Here is a 23,267-nt window from a genome sequence, read left to right as displayed (position 1 = left end):
TTCTTACATAAAATATATAAATATCTTAATAAAAAATAATTATTTTTCTATAACAAATAAATTTCAAAGAAATATATATTTTATTTTTAACACAAAATTTTGATACAAATTGGTATAGTAAAAAAATAAATAATTTTTCGAATAAGAAAATAATGAAATTTTACTCTTGAAAAAAATATTTCCCAAATGAAAGAAAATTTTGTATAATTTTTTTGTTTTGTAATTAAAAAAAAAAGGATTTAATTATTTTATACATGTTTGGCAAATGCAACAACAACGAGTCTCTTACATCTACGGCAATTTAGTGGAAAACTTTAATTACTAGAAACAGAATGGTGTGTTGTATACACACAACCACATTCTGAGTAACTCAATGTGTTAACCCAACCGCATGTTTGCCTTTGTCATAGGAGATCTTACCGAGAATGTCGTTTCAAATGTTATCGGAAATTAATTTACCCAATTCAACTCAAAATTGATTAAAATCAAAACAATTATCGCTATATATATATATTGCAAATGATTTATGGAAATTTTGACCGTGTTTATTTATATTATTATAATTTTATAAAATTATAAACAATTATAGAATTATATACAATTATAAAATTATTTATAATTATAAAAAATTATAAAATTATTATAATTATATATAAAGAATTGTTTTAATATAATTAAATTATATAACAATTTTAATTTATAAATAATGAAGGTTAATTTATATTTTCCAGTACAAAAAAAAAAAAATATATATATATATATATATTAAAAAATTGATAATTTTTAACAACCTCAAATATTTATATCACTTCATATATTGAACAAACATGTCGATTGAATTTCTCTCAAGAGAAAATAATTGTATCTTGGGGAATAAAGTTCACTGAATGTTGACTTGTACATCTTTTTTTCAATTGTAATTTTTATATTGAGTGCATTTTTTTTTCAAATAAATATAACTATATAAAAACAACAATATTGTGAAAAAGTGGCCAATAACAGAAAAACTCTATACTCGTAAGATCAAATAACCTATAATTTTTTTTTTCTTCTCAGTTTATAATTAAAAAAATAATTATTTCCAAGGTATTATTATTATTAATTATTTATTATATTAATATTATAAAATAATATAATATAATAAAATAAATAATATAATTATAATAATATAATATTAATAATGTTAATATTATTAATATCATTGATATTATTTATTATTTATTAATTTTATTAATTTATAATAAATAAAAATCAATATAGTTAATAAAAAAAATTTTCAAGATAAATTAATTTTATAAAAAAAAACAATACAATTATTAAATTATTTTAATATAATAATTGGATGGAAAAACATACAAGTCTTTTGAATATTATTGATATTAATATATTTTTAATATTATTATTAATAATATTTTTAAAATTTGATAATAACCTAAAGGTATTGTTCGAAAAAATGTTAACGAGAAACGTACTGTTTTATCTATGTTTTAAAATCATTCCATTCTGTCAAATAAATTAATAGATTTTTTTTTTTTTTTTGTTTCGCGGAAATCATAACGTGGCTGATAAAATTAAACGAGGAGGGTAATTTCTAGTGATCAATGTGTGTGTGGATATAAATAACGTCTGTTCAAGATTGTCTGCGATAAATCGTGAAAAATATAAAAAAAAAAAAAAACTCGTTTGGTCATAGATGCTCGTCGCATCTCGTTTTTGTAAAACTATGATGTGATACTCATTCCACTCTCACGATACAACAAACATTTGTTGCATACAACACTATATATATATATATATAATCAACGAGAATATAACACGTGCTTGCGATTACATCAACACATTTCCCACTAGTCTTTTTGCATTTTTCTTCTTTTTTTAAAAAATTGTTTTTAATTACTCTACTTTTTTTTTTTTAACAAAAAATTTATAAAAAAAATAAAAAAAAATTGTAATAATTACAACTGTAAAAAAAATTATTAAATAGAAAAATTAAAACATAATTACATATTATTAAATAAAATAAAAATAAATAATTACATGTTCCCATCTATTATTGATATAATTTTTTACCTGGAGGTAAAAGAAATAAAAATCCTATTCAAAGCACACACACATATACCATAAATCTACTGAATAGATGTAATAAAAATTGTAAGCTCACCCTTCAATAAAACGCGTTCTATAACTTTTGAAAGCCATATGTAATAACATTTTCGAAAAATGTTTATAAAAATAAAAGAAAATTTTTTTTTGATATTTGATATACACAAAGAATGAAGTAATAAACTATTTTAGTAACAATCAATTTGATGCTAAAATTCAATTTCCAAATACTAACACTGTTGATTATCAATACATATATATATATATATAAAAAAACCGATTCAAAACACTTTTTGCCATTTAGCGATTCGTATAATCGAGAACGGGTGTTGCTTTGAACAAAAAGTGATTTCAATTAAGCGAGTTTTAATTTTTAGAAACTGCTACGTGGATCCAATATTACTGCCGATGAAAATGAATATTTCGTTATATAACTTCACGCGCGCGGCTACAAAATGAAAACTGATCTTTTTCCAACAGTACAAAGTTTCCATAACGATGAATACAAAAAAAAAATTATATTTGATACAAATAATTGGTTACTTTATTATTTCAAAAATAAATATTTACTTGAACCAAATAATTTTTATTTAAATTAAATACTTAAATCAATAATTTCTCTATTTCAAACAAATACAATTTAATTGACTCAAATAATAATTAAAAAAAATATATTTATTTGATAATAGTCAAGTAACAAATTGAATCAAATAAATCTTTTTCCCGGATTTAATAATTATGTTTTTAAAACCTTTTTTGTTAATTTAAAAAATAAATCAGTTTCATTTTATAAATTTTTTTTTTATTCGAAACTAAAATATGTATTAATATAATTTTTTTTCTAGCACCCAGAGAAAAAATATATATTTATCTCAGAGCAAAATAAATATTTATTTGTTTAAAAAAAATATCGTTTCAAAAAAAAATTTAATTGTTACAAAAAATTTTGTTTAAAAAAAAATTTAAAACAATATTCCATTTTCATTAAAATGTGAATAATTATTATTAATTTCAATAAACTTTGCTAAAAAAAAAAAGAAAAAGAGAAATACTTTTTCAATAGTTATTTCTCAAAGGTAAAAAGTAAATATTGAAGATAGAAAAGTTCATAAAATAACACAGTATAAATTCGATACAGTCACAGAATAAATATATATATAAAAAGATATATCTTAAGTTTCCATGACTTTTGGACTCGTGAAACTTTTGTGTGTCACTTGCAGACCATCTTTCAATTTTCAATACCAAATGGTATATCCCCATTTGCAATAAAAATTTCATTCACATTCAATACACATATGTCCAACAAAAAAAGCAACAAGACAAAAATATAAATTTTTACATAGGACTTTAATTATATTTTGTTAATATTTTTATCCCGATTAAACAAAATTTTTCCAGTAATTAAATTTATAACTTTTAAAAATGTGATTTAAAAATTTTCAAATCATAATTAATAATAAAAATAATAATAATAATAATAATAATTATTATTATTATTATTATTAATATTATTAATTATTATTTAAAAATTATTATTAATTATTATTATTTTTTTCTATTTTGAACAAAATAATACAATTATTAAAATCTTCCATCTCTGAAATTTTCCATTTAATCCATTCATCCATATATAATTACATTATTATATTTGAAAATATTCAATTGAGAATCTGTGTTTGAGAGTTTTGATTAAGATAATATTTTACGTAATTAAAATTATAAAACAAATGTGCGCATTAATGTTTCTAAAATAAATCTAAAGAACAATTCGATATTTCCGCAAACTAAATATGTTGGAAAATCTAAATTTGTAAAATTTCTTCAATTTACTGTATTACAATCAGAAACCAGTGAGAAATAAATCCCACTTAAATATTCAGCATCTGTTATTGACAATTTCAAACGGTTTTTCCACAATGAACAATCCAGTGAAAACCATACAAATAATTTCCAGTTCTGTTTGTAAATATAATTTTATCCAAAAATAATTTTGCAGAGGAAAAAAATATTTTTTTTTCTTGTTTCAAAAAGATAAAGTTAATTTAATTTTTTGCATTAAAAAAATTATACTTAAATAACAAAATACTTGCAAGAACAAAAGTTAATAAACAAAAATTAAATAAAAAAATAGTTAATAAACAAAAAAATTAATTAAAAAAATAACCTACTTAAATAACAAAAAATTAAATAAAAAAATAGTTAATAAACAAAAAAATTAATTAAAAAAATAACCTACTTAAATAACAAAAAATTTAAATAACGAATTTTTTTCTGCAGCATTAAATTCTTTTTTAAAACTCTTTTTAAAAAAATGACTCAAAAAAACTCGAGGTTTTCTTCGCAAATGTCCTCGATTCTTTTTCTTATATACGTTGCGACTTTTATGCATTTTCCACGTCCAAATTATCTCTCGGAACGAAAAGCTTTACTTTATATAGTATCGGAAAATGATTCAAAAGAATCAAAGACAAGATATATACACTTGTGTGTATTTGTATATATATACAAAAAAAAAATTACGAATAATTCCTTAAAAACCCCAAATTCTTCTAATTATTGAAGGAAAATGATTAAATTGAATTTTACAAACAATTTTCCCTTTTATAGAAAAAAAGTTTTACGATGGAATTATTTCTATAATTAAAAAACTGCGTTTAAAAAAATTTATAGATGCGCATTTCAGAAGTTATATATATATATATATATATATATACATTTTTTAATTAACGAATATATATATATATTCAACAGTTTTATTTAAGAAAAGTATGTACAAAAGCAATTTTGATTATGAATAATTTATTATTAAAAAATGTATTTTCACGATCTTATAAAGAATATTTTTTTAATTACACAAAGCAAAAAGAGATGATGATAAATATTATAATTATAAAGAAAAAAGAAAATTAAAAAGAAAAATTTTATTTTGTAATTTCTTATTATAAATAAGCAATCATTTAACGTTCATTTACTTTTTCATTTTGTTTGATCCTATTACACAGAGAGATATTGATTACCTTCACTATATGTACATTTATACAAGAAATTTATGATAAAATTAAAATTTTTTTTTTTTAAATCTTAATTAAAATTTTTAATTATTTAAACATTATGTCTTATTGTCAATAATATCGCAAAAAAATAAAAAATAAATATTATATTTATTATTATTTTTATTTAATATTAATATAAATATTTTAATAATAATATTAAAATACAAAAATAAATATTTCATTTATTAACGTGTCATGCCCGTTAATAAAAATATAATAATAATATAAATATTAAATATTATATTTTAAATATTTTTTATATTATTATCATAATTATTATAAGTTTCAATAAATATACGAATTTAAAAATGCAGAAATAAGAGCTTTTGGAATAGAAAATACTATCCGGTTGCACAAGAATGACAACGAAATCACATTATTCGAGAAAATTATATGCTTTAATATATATACACCGCAAAGTCATAATTTCACTTTGACAATACAAAAAAAAAAGAGATAAAAAAAATCTTTTTTTTTTTGTTATTCGCCACTATTTTACATTTTGAATGCCAGAATAATCCTGACAAATACCGGACAAGGTTTTTGCATGTTTTAAGAAATAAGAGCGCAGGAAAAAAAGGGGAGAAAAAAATTCATATATAGAAAACCGTCACTGCAGTAAAATGAAAGAAAGAGACAAAAGTGAAAATATTTATATAAGAAGAAGAAAAACTTGTAATGAAAGAAAAAGAAAAATTAAAAAAGTTTCAATGCTTTAAAGTTTAGTAATAAATTTACTGTTAGTATATAAAAAAAAAAGCTGTTCATATATAGAAAAATCTAACGAAATAAAACTGAAAAAAAATTATTTGCTTCAAAGAAAAATAATTAAATTTATTTTAAAAAAAATTTATTTGATTAAAAAAAAATTTATATTTGCTTTAAATACAAAAGTTTAATTGATTTAAGTAGAAAAAAATTTAGTTGATAAAAAAATACATTTTTTAAAACTTTTTTCATTGTCTTCAAATATAAAGCACAAACATATAAAGAATGTTTTAAGTATTATTTGAAACCTCATTGAACTTTTCAAAATGATTTGTTCCTTTTTTTTAGCATTTTTTTTTTTTTTTTAATTTTATTTTTATTCTCTTTCTAAAACACGAGTGTACTTCTTCTGAAATATAAAGAAAGAGACTTCAAAGTTTCTAACTCACGAACGTTTTTATCAGAGAGGAACTTTAACTTCAATATATGTTCCTCCTTGCTTCTCGGAAGAAATTTACCTTTAAACTTGCATTAAATTTACTCTCCAAGCATAAGATTTCGTTTTTGATTTGGAATAGATACAATTTTTTTTTTATATATTCTATTACCAATAAATATTTATTTAATTAAAATAAAAATTATTTTTGGTTGCAAATATTTTTTTTTTTTACACAAAAAAATTATAATTTTGAAGAGAAAGATATTTTTTTTTTTTTATAAATCGTTAATCATAAAGTAAATTTCACCGACGACTTTATTGTCAAGATAAAAAAAAAAAATTTTAATCATTTATGAAATATTTAATATTGTTGTGTGTATAATCTAAGGTAGAAAGCTTCCCTGAAGCATCCTTCAGAAATAATATCGAATACTGAAGAGTCTACTGAAGGAATAAAGTATAATAAGAAACCATGAATCATAAAATAATCCCACAATTTGATTGAACTGACAATCTAAACCTTACACTAATCCTTTTTTATATTCCCTGCTATATATATTAAATAAAAGTTATTTGCCATTTTTTTCTCAAAATTATATTTAATGAAAAAAAAAAAAAAAATTCTCCAAAAAGTTTCATCTTGTTTTAATATATAAAATTTTTTCTATCAAATTTTTAAATGAACAAAATGTTTTAAATTTTCATTATAATTACTTTTTTTTATTATTCTATAATTCTAAAATGTGAATTATTTCAAATTCAAGCAATAATTTTAAAGCTGGTACAATTATTATAAAAGTTATAATATAATATTTATGAAATAAAATTTCCATATTGCACTTTATGAAAACTTTTTAGCAATAATTTTTGAGAAAGCAATTAAATATAGTCAAATATTTATTCGTGGTTAAAATGTGAATTAAAGCTTCACACACAGTGAGAGAATAATTTTCATTTATTTATTTTTGTTTATCATCAACGACACTGAAACAAACTAGTGCATTTAATTTTATTTATGTATACTACATTTTTTTTTATTTATTTAATATTTTCTATATATTTTTATTTATATAAATATTTGTTATCAAATATTATATATTTTCTGCAAATTTAATTTTTAAAAATTTGATAAAAAAAAAAATATTTAATTTTCTTTATTTATTTGAAACATATCATAATTTGTTAACATAAATATATTTTTAAATTGAGAAAAATAATTACTGATATTATATTTTAAAGTGGCAATTATCATGCAATTAATATCAGAGAAATTGAACATTCGCAAGAGTGAAACATATACTTGCTGTAATATGAATTTGAAAGCTGGGGAGTGTTATAAACCAGGTCAGAGAATCTACCAATCACCAAAATTCCTCCAATAAATTTTTACGGATATTACCCAAAATTATGGTCATGTCGCAAATATCCAAATTATTATTCTTAGAAAATTTACTATTTTTTTTTCATGAATTTACTGTTTTATTAAAAACTCCTTTTTTGTAATTTAAAAAAAAAATCTAATTACGAAAAATTCAAAAAAATTATCTTAAAAAAAAATCATTAAAATGTAAAAAATTTATTTAAAAAAAAAAATTTTTATTCTTTTACTTTTATTGGAAAAAAAAATTATTATGTAAATGTTAACAAAGGCATAATTTATTATAATTCTGTAAATAGAATTTTTAATGTAGAGGTCACGTTTTTATTTCTTGGTCTACATCTGTGTTTCAAAGAATTTTTTTTTTTTTTTGCATTATTTACCAATGAAATGAGAAATTATTAACAAAACATAAAAAGACTGGATTTGTATGCTAGCTTACAAGAAACAAAACCAGAGAAAAGCTGAGAGTTTTTTTTAGAGTTTCATTTCCCTTTCTTTGCGATCAAAATGTATCTTAACAATGGCACATTACTTTCACGACCTCTATATTATATAGAAAACTTCCCATGCGACGTTAATGGATATTTCGTGCAAGTTAAAACTCTTTCAATATCTTTACACCCTAGACATGTACTACATAATATTTTGCATTTCATTAAGAAACTAAGGAGTTTCAGGAACCTGAAAATCACTTTGGGACTTTAAATTTTCCCTCTCCTTGGTTATTTAATATTCATCCATGTTTAAAATTTTAATATAAATTTTTAATTTTAAAAATGTTTTTATTTTATAGAAAATTATTTTAAAAATTTTTGCTTTAATAATTTTATATTAAAAAATATTTTTTTAAAATTTATACTCAAATAAATTAAAAATAATTTCAAATTTTCTCTCTTCTATTTTTTATATTTCGCATTATAAAATTATAAAATTATAATTAATTAATTATAAAATCCAATTTTACAAAATTTGAAGAATTTTTAATTTTGTAACATTTTTTCATTATTAAAATTATTTATATTAAAATTATATTAAAATTTGCATTACTCGGAAATTTTCATTTATTTCAATTTTTACTTTTTATTTTCTTATTAAAATTCTTGACATTTTTTAAGTAGAGTAACAATAATTATTATCATACAATGTTAAACTTTCATTATTATTATTATTATTATTATTATTATACAGTAAAGTTTTTGAATTTACTTAAAATATTCTATTAAGTAGAAACATTCAAGTATCTATGTAAATGTATTCACTAAACTTCCTTGAGAAAAAAAAAGAGGAGAGAAAACTTAAATCCAAATGTGAAACTTATAAATATGCAGTTAATTCCATTCTCAGATATTAATTTCAAAAAAAAAAATCGTTTTTCAATCAATAGCGAATTTTAAAAAATAAACTTTCGATTTTTTTTTGGTACTAATTTCACGTTCTGAATGAAGTTATCATAAGAAAAAATTGATTTATTATTAGTTTTTTATTATATAAATGGTTAAAAAAATTAACAAGATTGTAAAAAATTTTGAAAAATAAAAATATAAAAAATTACCGACCTAGAAATCAATTTTACTGACTGATGGTAAAAATTTGAAAAATAAGAATATAAAAATTACCGACATAGAAATCTACCTTGTCGACTGATGGTAAAATATTTTGAGGTATTTTCACCATCAGCCGGTAAGGTAGATTTCTATGTCGGTAATTTTTATATTCTTATTTTTCAAATTTTTACCATCAGTCAGTAAGGTTGATTTCTAGGTCGTTTTTTTCAAAGTGCAAGAATAAAATATTTTTATTTTTAATAATTATTTTTAAATTTTTTTAATTGAAAATAAAAATTCTAGTTAAAATTTTTTTTTTCAACATATATTTCATTAGAAAAGTAAGATAATGTTTGAAAAGACATGTCATTGTCTTTTATTGAAATGCGCGCTTTGCTTTTATATAAAAGAAAAAGAAAAAAAAAAGTATTATTATACCCGTTGAAGTGCGGGTAGCAATTGACGTTACTTATTCGCACTTACAGCTCTATTTTCAACGAAAGTGTGTGTACATTTCATTCACAAAATCTCGTAACCCATGAAAGGAAACAGTATTCAAGAACAAAGGAGTTTTCTGCTAAATTGTATAAAACCACTTCACATTCTCACTTGAATAAAAATTTTTTAAATGAGAAAACCTGTCTACATTTTTTATGAGTTACAATCCAATTTACATAATTTCTTGTTTCAATATGGACATTGTAATATTTTTGTTTTTTTTTTTCGAAAATTGCCAACAAAAACATTATTTTTAATGCATAACGATTGTAAATCATCAAAATTTTCATAAAAAAACCGTTTGTTTACTATCAAATTTTACATAAATAACAATTAATTTAATAACAATAAATAAATAACAATAAATAAATAACAATTAATTTCAATTAAATAACAATTTAAAAAAATTTATTTTAATAAATCTGCCGTACAAAGTAAAAAGAATATATATAAGCAACAATAAAAAAGATTGTTGTTTACGCTTTTTTTAATTTGGACGGCAGAAAAAAAAATTTAACAAAAAAAATTATTTTTCTATAATAATTAGGTAATATTTTTTTAATTTTTGCATAAAAATTTTATTTAAGAATGAAAATGAACAAAAAAAAAAAAAATTTTTTACTCAACTAACTAATTATTTGAATTAAACTTTTTTTTTCACTGTAGTAAATGGTCTTATAAACAATTTTTTTTTCATCACTGAATCTAAATACAACTAAAGCTGATTTACGAAAAAAAATTTAAATTAAATTAAATGAAAGGTTACTCCAGACAATGAATCGAAGACAAAGAAATTAATCTCTTTGAATCGGCACAAAAAGAAACAAATCGTACAAATGGCAAAAAAAGAGAAGTGATTTCTTAGAATGAAGGAATCTCAAGTAAAAAAAAAACGATTTTAATTGAACAATGTAAAATGTTATTTAAGTAAACGAAGGAGACAAAGAAAAAGTTTATTTATTTTGAAATCAGCAAAATTTATAAAGAATAATATATGCAAAGGAATTTTTAATTTTAAATTTAAAATTTAATTTAATTTATATAATTTTTTTTTATTTTCCACAGAGGGTGGGAAAATTTTTAATTATTATTTGAGTAGCAAATTGTATTTCAATTTTTCGATTATAATGTATATATTGATAAAACACGTACAATTGGTACTAAAAAAAAAAATTAAAAACTAAATTTCCTGTTTGTCTTTAATACAAAAACAAAAAATTATAAAATTTAATTTTTTTCACGCTGAAAAAAAGAAACAAAAATTTTTGAATTGCAAATCGTACACTGTGAAAAAAAAATTTATTTGATTCAAATAATTTGACTGTTATCAAATAAATATTTACTTGAACCAAATAAATTTTTATTAGAATTAAATAAACTGTATTTCAACTAATAATTTCTGTATTTAAAACAAATAAAATTTAATTGACTCAATTAAAAATGATTTCGTTAAACAGCCAGAGAAATGATAAATTTGTCTCAGAGCCAAATAAATATTTTTATCTGTTGCAAATAAATATTTATTTATTACAAATAAATATTTATTTGTTGCAAGTAAATATTTATTTGATTTAAATAAAAATTTCTTTTATAAAAAATAAAATTGTTATTTACGCCAAATAAATGGACTAGTTGACTCTGAGACAAATATAAATACATTTATTTAACTCAACGATATTATATTTGATTCAAATTAAACATTTTTCTGGATGAAGGAAATATTTATTTGGATAATAGTCAAGTAAATGTATAAATTTTTTTCCATTATTTTTTATAATTAAATTATATAGGGGGGAAAACTGGTCATAGCCTTGTCCTAAATTATTATCTTAATTTCGTTGTCTGATGATGACAATATGGATGTTAATCTAAACATTAGCTTTTGGTTTGTCATACAGTTCTGTTTAAATAAATTTGACTGTTAATATAATAACGTATATATATATATATATAAACTGTATTAAAGCCGAATATCAATATTATATTCCTTGTCTATAGACAAGGATATAATATTATAAATTTATCATTGTAAAATGTAGTTCTAAATCAAATATATATATATAAAGTGAGATGAAATTTGCGCTTCAGTGCATCAACTATTACTAAATACTAAATAAAGCTGATCGTTGATTACATATAATGAAACTCGCTGAATACCTTCTATTCGAAGAACGTCATATCCTACAGTTTCATACACCGAAATTTTCAACTGACAGAAGGATTACATTAAACTTTCTAAACACTGATTTTCATGTAACTGATACCTTTCATCAAAAAGTTTTAATGTTCAAATTCAAATTATTTCAAAATATGATTAAAAAAAAAAGACGGTAAAATATCATAATTTCCAATTTAAAAAAAATAAATATATATTTAAAAGAAAATATATTTAAAAAAAATTAAATAATTTGAGTAAAAAATTTTTGTAAATGTAAAAAAATTGTATTTTCGAATATTATCAATAAAAAATATTTATTTGTATTAAATAATTATTATTTAAGTCAATTAAATGGTAATTTTGTTTCGAATACAAAAATTATTAGTTCAAAAACAGTTTATTTAATTCTAATAAAAATTAATTGATTCCATTTTTTTTTTTTGATAATATTTAAGTAACCAATTATTTGAATAAAATAAAAAAAAAAATTTTCAGTGTATAAATGAAGGTTTTTTTGAAAATAAAAAAAAATTGTTGAAACATTTGAAAAATGTAAAATTAGGCAAGATAGATTTTATTTAAATTTATGAAATAAAAGGCACTTAATTATACTTAATGAAATTTTCACAGTCACCAAGAGAGGGATGAATTTAAACTTTGTTTTCGTGAATGAAAGGTTAAAAAAAAAAGAGGCACAAAAAGTCATCTATCTTTTTTCATTAGACTTTGCTAAATTAACTCTTAATTATTCCTAAAACGCCAATTTATTTCGTCGCTACGCGTTGGTACATATATGTCATGAAAAATTAATTATTATATATATATATATATATATATATTATTCGCATAATATCATTTTATTGGTTCTGGACATAAGGGATGAAAAAATCTTTACAACTTCATTTTTCACTGATTAATAAATGAGGCCAAGAAAAACTTTTTTGCAACTCATTATTTTCCAAAGTTCTTATATTCTAGCCTTTATATATACATAGTACTTTCCTACGGAAAATTTAATACGCAAAAGTTTTACTTTTCAGGATGTAATACTAGTTCTTTTTTTTTTTTTTTTTTTTTAAACAACTTATTAATTCTTTTACGAAAGAGGAAATTGAAATTAAAAAATAAATTCAATTATAATGTGCTATCAAATATCACATAACATATTAGTAATTATTGTTTGGAAAAAAAAATATATATATTTCTAACCTTAGACTCTGCAAACCGATGTATGTATCAGATTCACAGCACAAAACACACGCGATTTTAAACATTTCGAAAATTTCCGATATTTAAATTAAATAAAAAAATACTTTTTCTAAAGAATTTAAGCGATCGCGGTTTTAATATATTTCAAACACTCGCGAAACAAAAAGAATTTACTAAAATGACAAAAAAAAAAAATTAACACAATACAATTTTTTCGTTCATGAATTTAAAAAATTCGAGCACTCCCGAAACTATATATATTCAAATATTATGACAATATTTAATAAAAAAAAAAAAAAAAACGTTAGAAATAAAAAAAAAATTTAACACTGATTTTAAAATTTACAAAATTTAAACTCACGTTGATCACATCTAAACAAGGTGTAAATTCGAATTGCAACTGATTGAATTACCTTTGGGATTTTCCCACCACATTGTTTATGACCTGAAGGATTAAGGTAGCCTTTTGTATACTACAATGTAAACATACCGCTCGAAATGTAAAATGAATTCTAAAATCACAACAACGTATTTAAATTAATTCGAAAAATTATAATAATGGTTTTTAATTTTAATATTATATTTTTAATTATAAAAATGGTTTCACAGAAGATTAAAAGGCATTAAAATAAGCTGCAACGCTTCTTTTAATACCTTATAATTTTCTGTGTTTTGAAATTTTCAAAATTTGAATAAAAAATTAGAATAAAAATAATTACTAATTATGAATAAGTAATTATTGATTATATATTACTAATAATTAATTATTAATTATTAATTAAACAATTACTAATTATTAATTACTAATTACTAATTACTAATTACTAATTACTAATTATTAATTACTAATTACTAATTATTAATTACTAATTATTAATTACTAATTACTAATTATTAATTACTAATTATTAATTATTAATTACTATGGCAACAATTTCTAATTATTAAATATTAATTACTAATTATTAATTATTAATTATTCTTATTATCTTAATTATTCTTATTATCTTAATTATTCTTTATTATTAATTATTATTATTATTAATTATTATTATTAATTATTAACAATTTCTAATTATTAAATATTAATTATTAATTAATAATTATTAATTACTAGTTATTAATTACTAATTAAACAATTAATACTAATAATTAATTTCTTATTAATAATTAATACTAATAATTACTATAATAATTAGTAATTTATGCTAATGTAAACGAAATGCATATAAATTATAAAAATATATGTATATGTATAGAAAATGTGTTTATACGTATAAAATAGATATATATATATATCCATGAAGTGAACATATTTATATATTTAGCGTCGTTTATTTGGCTCAAAATCAAAGCTCATAAATATAATTGTTAAACTTAATTAGCAACCAATCCAATATATGTATTGTATCCATTATCACAATTGAATTATCATCGCAGTATCCAGGTGTGTCACATCACATTATTCTAGAATAGTTTACCTTCAAACGACTGACATGATTATTGGACAAAATTATCGGCCTCTAATTTATTACTCGCAAGCAATTTATCTTTATACAGTACAGCGAATAACGATAATTATGCTCGACTGATTCAAATAAAACAAAGATTCAATTAATTTTATCCAAAATTTTAATATAAAAATTTTATCAATGTTTTCTTTTTATTTTATTATTTATTTTAATATAATTTAATTTTATTTTAATATTAAAAATACCAAACAAAAATTTAGGAATTTTTTTTAATGGCACCGTTTTCTCAATTTTTTATAATTATAAATATTATCATTTCTACTTGCTTCGATCTTTTCCTTTTTTTTTTTTTAATATTGCAATTAACACCTTGGAAGAAAAAGACTTTCATCAATGTTGTTTTAAAGTTATCAATTATCAAAAGAATTCGCTATTGTTGTATTATTTATCAAGTGAAAGAGAAAAAACGTTTTTAATTTTCTCTCTACAATCCTTTGTTTATTTTATTTTTTTTATTTCAGCACTGACTCTACGTGTAGCACTTGATGAGAAATCAGATTTCTATCTCTTCTATTTATGTTCAAATTAATTTTCACCATTCTCACACTGCGAGTAGAATTTAGTATCGATTTTACTTAATAAATCAGTAATTTAATTTTTTTTTTTACCGAATAACTATATATTGTGTAAAACAAAATATATTTGTAAAATTAATGAATTTCATTTATAAATATTAGAAAATCAGAAATTTTGATTTTGTACGCAACAAAAACGAGGAAAAAAAATTCTTACTCTCTTTTGAATTAGTGAAAAATGAGCTACTAATTCATATTGGTAAGAATTTTTACTAATTTTTAGTAAAATATTACTATTTGATTTAGTAGTTTAAAATTTTTTTTACTAAAGTTTTAATAAAAAGTGATTAAAAATTAGAGAAAATTCTTACTAATTTAAATTAGTAGCTCACTTTTTACTAATTTAGATTTAAAAAGTTTTTTAAACTTTTATTTTTTTTTTAATTTTTAAAAAAATCTGCTCTTTAAATTTGAATTAGTAAAAACTTTCTACTTATTTTTAGTCATTTTTCTCTAAAACTTTAGTAAAAAAAAGTATTACTAAGTCAAATAGTAATATTTTACTAAAAATTAATTAAAATTTCTTATTAATTTTTAGTCATTTTTTACTAAAACTTTAGAAAAAAAATATACTACTAAATGAAATAGCAGTAGTATTTAACTAAAAATTAGTTAAAATTTCTGCTAATTTTAATTAGTGGAACGAATTCTCACTAATTCAAATTTAGAGAATAAAAGTAAAAATCAATTTTATTTATTTTATCAAAATCAAAAATTTTCTCAAATAAAATCAAATTATCCACGTTTAAGTAGAAAGAGTTGTTCTTGACAATTAGAATTCACTTTATTGAGAGGAAATAATTGTTTCATTAAGAGCCTTATTGATTGGCTTAATGTTTTTTTTTTTTTTTCAAAGAAAGTGAAACGTCGTTTCAATTTTCGAGTTAATAAAAAAAGCACTTTATATTAAAAATAAACGAAAATATCGTTTTTATCAGTGCAAAAAGTATAAGAGAATTTTTTTTTGTTAAGGTAAAGGTAAATGTCAGAAAGGGTTATGTCAATAAAATTTCAATTCTATTGGGAAAAAAAAATTGTTTATCAGATAAAAATGACCTTTAAATAGAATAAATATCTCATTCTAGCAAAAAAATTTATTGAATTCATTTATTTTACCGGATTTATATAAGGGGTTACACATATATAAGGGGCTGTACAAATATTACGTAAGCATCTAACAAGTGGTAGAAATTCACAATTAGTTAGCGATTTATTATACAAGAGAAGATAAAGAAGAAGGATGAGGATTAAAATTAATCTTACATAAGATAATTTTCATCGAAAGAAAAATTGAAATATAATGCATTATTGCGTACAGTCAAAAATATTTGTAAAATTTACAAAAATTACGACCAGTTTGACTATATAACTCACTTTTACCTACTGATTACATAGAACTAAACTCATTTTATACTACTGAAACTGGGACATAAAAATATAACTCAACTTCGAAAATTATTTTTTTTTCCCTTAACCGAAATAGAATATATTTTTGAATTAAATATATATTATTCAAATAAATATTATTTTTTAAAAAAATAATTTAGTAAATTTTTCCTATTTATTAATATCAAGCTTATAGTTTGAGTTAAACTAAAAAAAATCATCAAAAATTATATTTGTATTTAGATTGAAATATAATTTTTCCTCAGTGCAAAAGCACTTAAAAAGTTATGTCTGACTCAAACTTCTTATGATGCTGCATTTAAAAAAAAAAAAAAATTTAACAGTCTGACAGAAACTGACTTATATCACTGAGAAAAGGAGTGTTGCTGTCAGACTTTTGAAAATCTAAATTTTGCGTACAAATAATTTTAAGGGCAGTTTTAATCCGACAAAACATTATAAATTTCTTTTAAATTTAATTGTATAAATTAGATTCAGTCATTCTGTGTTAATGTATAGTTTAAATTTAACAATAGCTCTTGTCAGACAATTGTAAATTGTTTAAACAATTTATTAGTGATGCGAGTTAATTAATGTTAGACAAAATATAATTTAATAATTAAATTATTCAAGTTTAAGAAGTAAAAGTGAGTTGCAGTCAGATAAAATGATTAAAATTATTCAACATTTGTAATTTCAGTGATATAACTAAATTTAAATCAAACAACAGTGTAATTAAAATTTCAGTAGTAAAAAAGAGTTTCAGTCAGACAAAATGCATCAAATTCTTTACTAAATTTAAAATCAGTAGTATAAGTCATTTTCGGTCAGACATATACAAAATTCTTACAATTCATAATTTCAGTAGTCAAGTTTATTTTTAGTCAGACATAACATTCTAATTTTTTCTAGTTTTTCATATTCGGTAGTAAAAGTTGGTTTTAGTCAGACAAGAGTTTAATGCAGTTTTAATTATAATTTCAGGAGTAAAAGAAAATTTAGTCAGACTACTAAAATTTGATTTTTGCAATTTTAGCATCGTCAGTAGTAAAAATTGTTTTAGTCAGAAAGAATGCTTGACATTCTTTACTAAATAAAAAATCAGTGATATGAGTCTTTTTTTGTCAGACTTGTACAAAATTCTTATAATTCGTAAAATAAGTAGTCAAAGATAGTTTTAGTCAGACATAACATTTTAATTCTCTCTAGTTTCTTAATGTTCAGTGGTATAAGTCGGTTTCGGTCAGACAAAAGTTTAGTATGATCTAATTATAGTTTCAGTAGTAAACAAAAATTTTAGTCAGACTAATAAAAATTTCATTCTACTAAATTTTAGCATCATCACACGGAGAGAAATTTATGCTACTGGGTAACATAATGATGTTAAGGGCAACCATATTTAGTGCTAAATATACAGACAGCGATATAGATTGTAGTATTTACTATCAGATGATTATAGAAATTTGATTGTACAATTTACAATCTTTGATGTTAAAAATTTTATACGATCTCTTTACGTTCTCGAGTGGCAAATATACACGAACCTAACCTCGCTTTTTTTGCAAACTTAAATAATTTCATTTTATTTTAATAAGACATTTCGATAAGAATTTAAACTTTAAACTTTTTACATAAAAAAGAGTATGTCTATTTTTTCACTCCGTCTATAAAAAGGACTTGCTTAAACATAAATATATTTATCAAACGGTATATTTTTTTCACAGAGTCAATTGAATTTGTATTATTTTACTAATTTTTAAGTTTAAAAAAAGTAAGAAAAAAAATGAAAAAGTTTTTTTTCCAAAAAAAAATTTCAATAAACACATGTACATTTATACAACGAAAAAAAAAATTACTTGATTTTTGTAATCTTGAAATTTTTTAAAAAATTTTAAGCGAGGTCCTGGTTTTGGTATAATGAGTGATATTGTACCATTGTCCAGTAAGTAAAACGATTCTTCATCAATTTCACCGTCTAAACAACGCAAAATTGTTTTGAGGTTATAAACACGTTCACACTTCAGTCTTCGCTAATTCAATCAAAATAATAAACCTACCTCCAAAAGATGGAATCAAAGATTCCATATTCCACGACATTAATAAATTTTTAACAAACTCGTCCATTTTTTTATTCACAATTTTTTTCACTATATATAAACACGTGCATGAAAACACAAGGACCGCAATTGAATAGGCGAAGTATACACCACAATCAGCGCATGCGCTCACATTTAATTTTTACAATATTTGATAGTAGTGACTACAATCCAAAAGCTAACATATTTTACGTCTTTGGGTAACATCTTGGATAGTAAAATGTTGATAGTAGATTCTTGTCAGTAACACAATGATAGTACCTTGTACAATCTTTCTTTTTACTATCAAATTCTTACTATCCATTTCTCTCAGTGTGCAGTAGTTAAAAATTATTTTAGTCAGCCAAAAATACTTTAAATTCTATACTAAATTAAAAATCAGTGGTATAAGTAATTTTTGGTCAGACATATACAAAATTATTATTAAAATTCGTAATATGAGTAGTCAAATTGGCTTTAGGTCAGGCATAAGATTATAATTTTTTTTCTAGTTTTTAATATTCAGTAGTATAAGTCGGTTTCGGTCAGACAAAAGTTTAGTATGATCTAATTATAGTTTCAGTAGTAAACAAAAATTTTAGTCAGTCTGCTAAAAATTTAATTCTACTAAATTTTAGCATCAGCAGTAGTTAAAAATTATTTTAGTCAGCCAAAATATTTTAAATTCCATACCAAATTAAAAATCAGTAGTATAAGTCGGTTTCAGTCAGACAACATTTTAATGCAGTCTAATTATAGTTTCAGTAGTAAACAAAAATTTTAGTCAGACTGATAAAAATTTAATTCTACTAAATTTTAGCATCATCAGTAGTTAAAAATTATTTTAGTCAGCCAAAATATTTTAAATTTTATACTAAATTAAAAATCAGTGGTATAAGTAATTTTTGGTCAGACTTATAAAAAATAATTATTATAATTCGTAATATCAGTAGTCAAGTTTTCTTTAGGTCAGGCATAAGATTATAATTTTTTTCTAGTTTTTTAATATTCAGTAGTATAAGTCGGTTTCGGTCAGACAACATTTTAATGCATTCTAATTATAATTTCAGTGGTAAAAAAATATATTTTAGTCATACTGATAAAAATTTAATTCTACTAAATTTTAACATCATCAGTAGTTAAAAATTAGTTTAGTCAGTCAAAATATTTTAAATTCTATACTAAATTAAAAATCAGTGGTATAAGTAATTTTTGATCAGACTTATAAAAAATAATTATTATAATTCGTAACAATCGTAAATTTTAGTCATTTTAATTTTCTCTGCTTTTAGTATTCAGTAGTATAAGGACTTTTTTGGCGAGACTTATTTAAAAATCTTACAATTCATATATTCAGTAGTCAATTTTAGTCAGACACTTCAATTTTCCCTAGTTTCAATATTCAGTAAGTCAAAAATTCAGTGGAGACATTAAATAAGAAAATAAATAAAAAAAAGTTTTTTTTAAAATAAAAATATAGTCTGACTATAAAATTAATCAGTGAATTATAATTATAATTAAATTATTAATTTCGTTTTTATAAAATAAAATTCAATTATTGAAAAATATATTCGTCTTTTGCAGGTGAAAAACGATTTGAAATAGAATTGAGAATTAAATTGCGAATGATAATGTGAAAATTGAAATAATAACAATAATGATTAAGACTCACCAAGAACAATCCACATGACAATAATATTGCCACCAGTAGCCACCATTAGAATTATTGCATAGACAAGAGACCAGACGAGTTTCTGCCACCATGGTAGGTCAAAGGGTCGTTGTTGATTTGTTTGAAGACAATCTGAAAGAGCATCGCGAAGTACCTCACGTTGTAACGATCTATCTAAAGCTTCCTTGAGGACCTGCAAAAGCTCACTGCGGTTTAATCCCATCAATAGAGTAATGTTCTGATCTAGTACCAGTGCAGTACAATTATGCAAGTTAACCAAACTAACGCTATTCATTATCTACTATAATATTTCTTCTACACTTGTGCGGAACCTTTTCTTTTTTTTTGCGTTGCCAAATCACCTTTTTATTATACAGTAGTCATTTTTCATTTTCCAATCGTAAATCATATTTCACGATTATATTCAGTAGATGCGCATTCTTATTTCCGTCAATCAAATATTTCGATTTCATTCAACAATGGAATAAATTTTTTCCTATTTTCTTCTTCTTTTTTGGGTTCTTCTTTATTTTTAATTTTACCTTCTTTCGTCTTCTTGATTCTCTTCTAATATTATTAGAAATTTTCGTTTATATTTTCCTTCGATTTATTTTCATTTTTTTCTTTGTTTTCAATTAATAAATTTATAATTTTTATATTTTTCCCTGGTTTATTTTTCGATTATTTTGTTTTAATATACTTGTAATATTTATTTATAATAATAATTATTATAATTTTTGAATTTATTAATTAAATTATTGTTTAACTTTAAAAATTCTTTTCGCGTTTTTTTTATTATTTTTTTTTCGTTCTTATTTTTTAATAGAAAATTTTTTACTTTTCAATTATTTTCCATCTCTACTTTTAGATATCATTTTTGTTCCTTCTTCAATTTTTTGTTTTGTACTTATCATTTTAAACAGAAGTATATATTTTACCGTCAAATTGAATTAATATTTTGCTATTCTTTTATTTATCGAATTGTTTTTCCACTTTTAATTTTTCGTTTAAATATTTTTTTATTCTCCTTTACTGTTGGTTAATCTTTCATTTTACTGTCATTTTTTATTATTTATTTATTCCCCTACTTATACGATTATAGTTTTTATTTTTTTTTATTTCCTTATTCCCGATTGTCATTGTCCAACTGATATATATATATACTTTTCCCTCTTACTTTTTTTTATTGTCAGCTATCTTTTTTTCTATTCATTTATTTCCTTAATTCTTCATTACCGAATTATAACATTTTTTTTTTATTTCTGATGTACTTTTTTTAATTTAGTTATTATTTTTTTATTTTTCTAATTACCTTTTTATAATTAACGATTAATTTTGTTTCTCAATTTTTCTGTTTTTTCTTCATTTTTTTTTTTTTTTTTTTCTTTGAAAAGGAAAATTTTTATATTTTGGTCACTACTAACTTGAATCGCTTATATCTTGCTTTGTGGTCTCAAATGTTTTGTAAGCAAGTATTGTAAACTTTCCCGCAAGTACATCCGTTCTGCTTTAAAATTCCCGTAGGTGTACTTATGTGGGTCCAAAACATATTCTCGGAACAACGCGTCCACAGCCAATCAGCATAAATTCTGATTAAGCAAAAGCGGTTTTGACTCGATACACCGCGATCCACTTTCACATTTATCAAGAGTTTTGAAATTTCTTCACTGTAAAATTCGCTGATATCCATAATTTCTTGAATATATATATATATAATATATATCGGTAAAACTTTTCCCGTTAATTTCTATACACAAGTTTTTCAACACTTTTTTTTTCTTTTCTATATTTCAAAATATTTTTCCCTTTATGGCACATTTTTTTTTAAAAAAAGCACTTATCGCACATTGAAACTTCATTTTTTTTCACAAAACACTATTTTTATTTTATTCAGAAAAAAATTTCCCTTAAAGAAACATTTTTTTTACACATTTTTATTATATGTAACAAAAAACGATTAATTTTAATTTTTATTGAATCGCGAAGAAAATAAAAAAAAAAACCATTAAATTTTAAGTGGAAAAATTAATATAATAATTATTTAAAATAAATTTTTTAAAATAAATGAGATTTTCATTTTTTAAGTGACTTTATTTATGAAAAATTAATTTTAATATTAATTTATTATTTATTAATTAATAAATTTAATTAATTTAAAAAAAAGCGCGATTTTTTGAAAAAGGGAAGGAACTTTTTGAAAAATCTATGGGATCTTTTCCCAAGAAGTTCTCTAGTGATACTGGGGGGTTTGAAAAGCGTTTTCATTCAAAGATGCGTGCGCACACGAGCACATTTTATCCCCTACTATTTTACCCTCTCGCAGGATATATACACTTATAAATGTTATACATATATATATATATAGTAGGAAAGTGTCAGCTGATGGAATAAATACGAGTATTCTACGACCAAAAGACCTTTCCGCACGTCAAAACATAACACTTCCTTTTACTATTTGCGTTCTATTGTTTCGAAATAACAATAACATATTATACAAAGGCAATAAACTATATAGTTTAACACATTATTTCATTGCGTTGTAAAAACGAAAAATGAAAATTGAAGAATAATAATATAATTATTTTATACAAAAGAAAAACCAGAAATTATAAAAAAATAAAAAATAAATAAATTTTAATATATATAAAATAAGCTGCACATAATTTTATTTCGTTTAAAAATTAATTAAAAGAAAAAGAATTAAAATAATATGAAGGAAAATTTAATTTTTAATTATTTAATTTAGATTAAAAAAGATTTCTTCAAACAAGAAAATCCACTTTCAGTCTATATAGAAACACGTACTGCGTCAGTTAATTAATTTGACATAAAGAAAATTAAGGGGTTAAAAAAGAGTGTAATAATTTTTTTTTTTTTTTAATAAATTTTCGAGCATATAAAATCAAAAGTTTTGAAGTCATTTATCATTTT

General features: G+C 21.3%; 1 protein-coding gene across 2 annotated transcripts in view; it reads right to left on the bottom strand.

Annotated features, from left to right (window-relative positions):
* LOC127288108 (tachykinin-like peptides receptor 86C) overlaps nt 1-22,352 on the bottom strand; it is a 60,097-nt gene extending 37,745 nt beyond the window's left edge. The window contains exon 1 of one of the 2 annotated variants that reach the window (XM_051315370.1): nt 20,337-22,352. In XM_051315370.1, the coding sequence (XP_051171327.1) occupies nt 20,337-20,631 (295 nt within the window). In that variant the 5' untranslated portion in view covers nt 20,632-22,352. The remainder of the gene's footprint in view (nt 1-20,336) is intronic. The other variant, XM_051315369.1, reaches the window with a different exon arrangement.
* Nucleotides 22,353-23,267: the final 915 nt, after the last annotated feature.

This window comes from Leptopilina boulardi, unplaced genomic scaffold, assembly GCF_019393585.1.
Source record: "Leptopilina boulardi isolate dan_hultmark-lab unplaced genomic scaffold, ZJU_Lbou_2.1 LbouV2_38, whole genome shotgun sequence".
NCBI classification, from domain to species: Eukaryota; Metazoa; Arthropoda; class Insecta; order Hymenoptera; family Figitidae; genus Leptopilina; species Leptopilina boulardi.
Note: the sequence above shows the minus strand (reverse complement) of the source record. Positions and strands in the feature narration are given on the sequence as shown.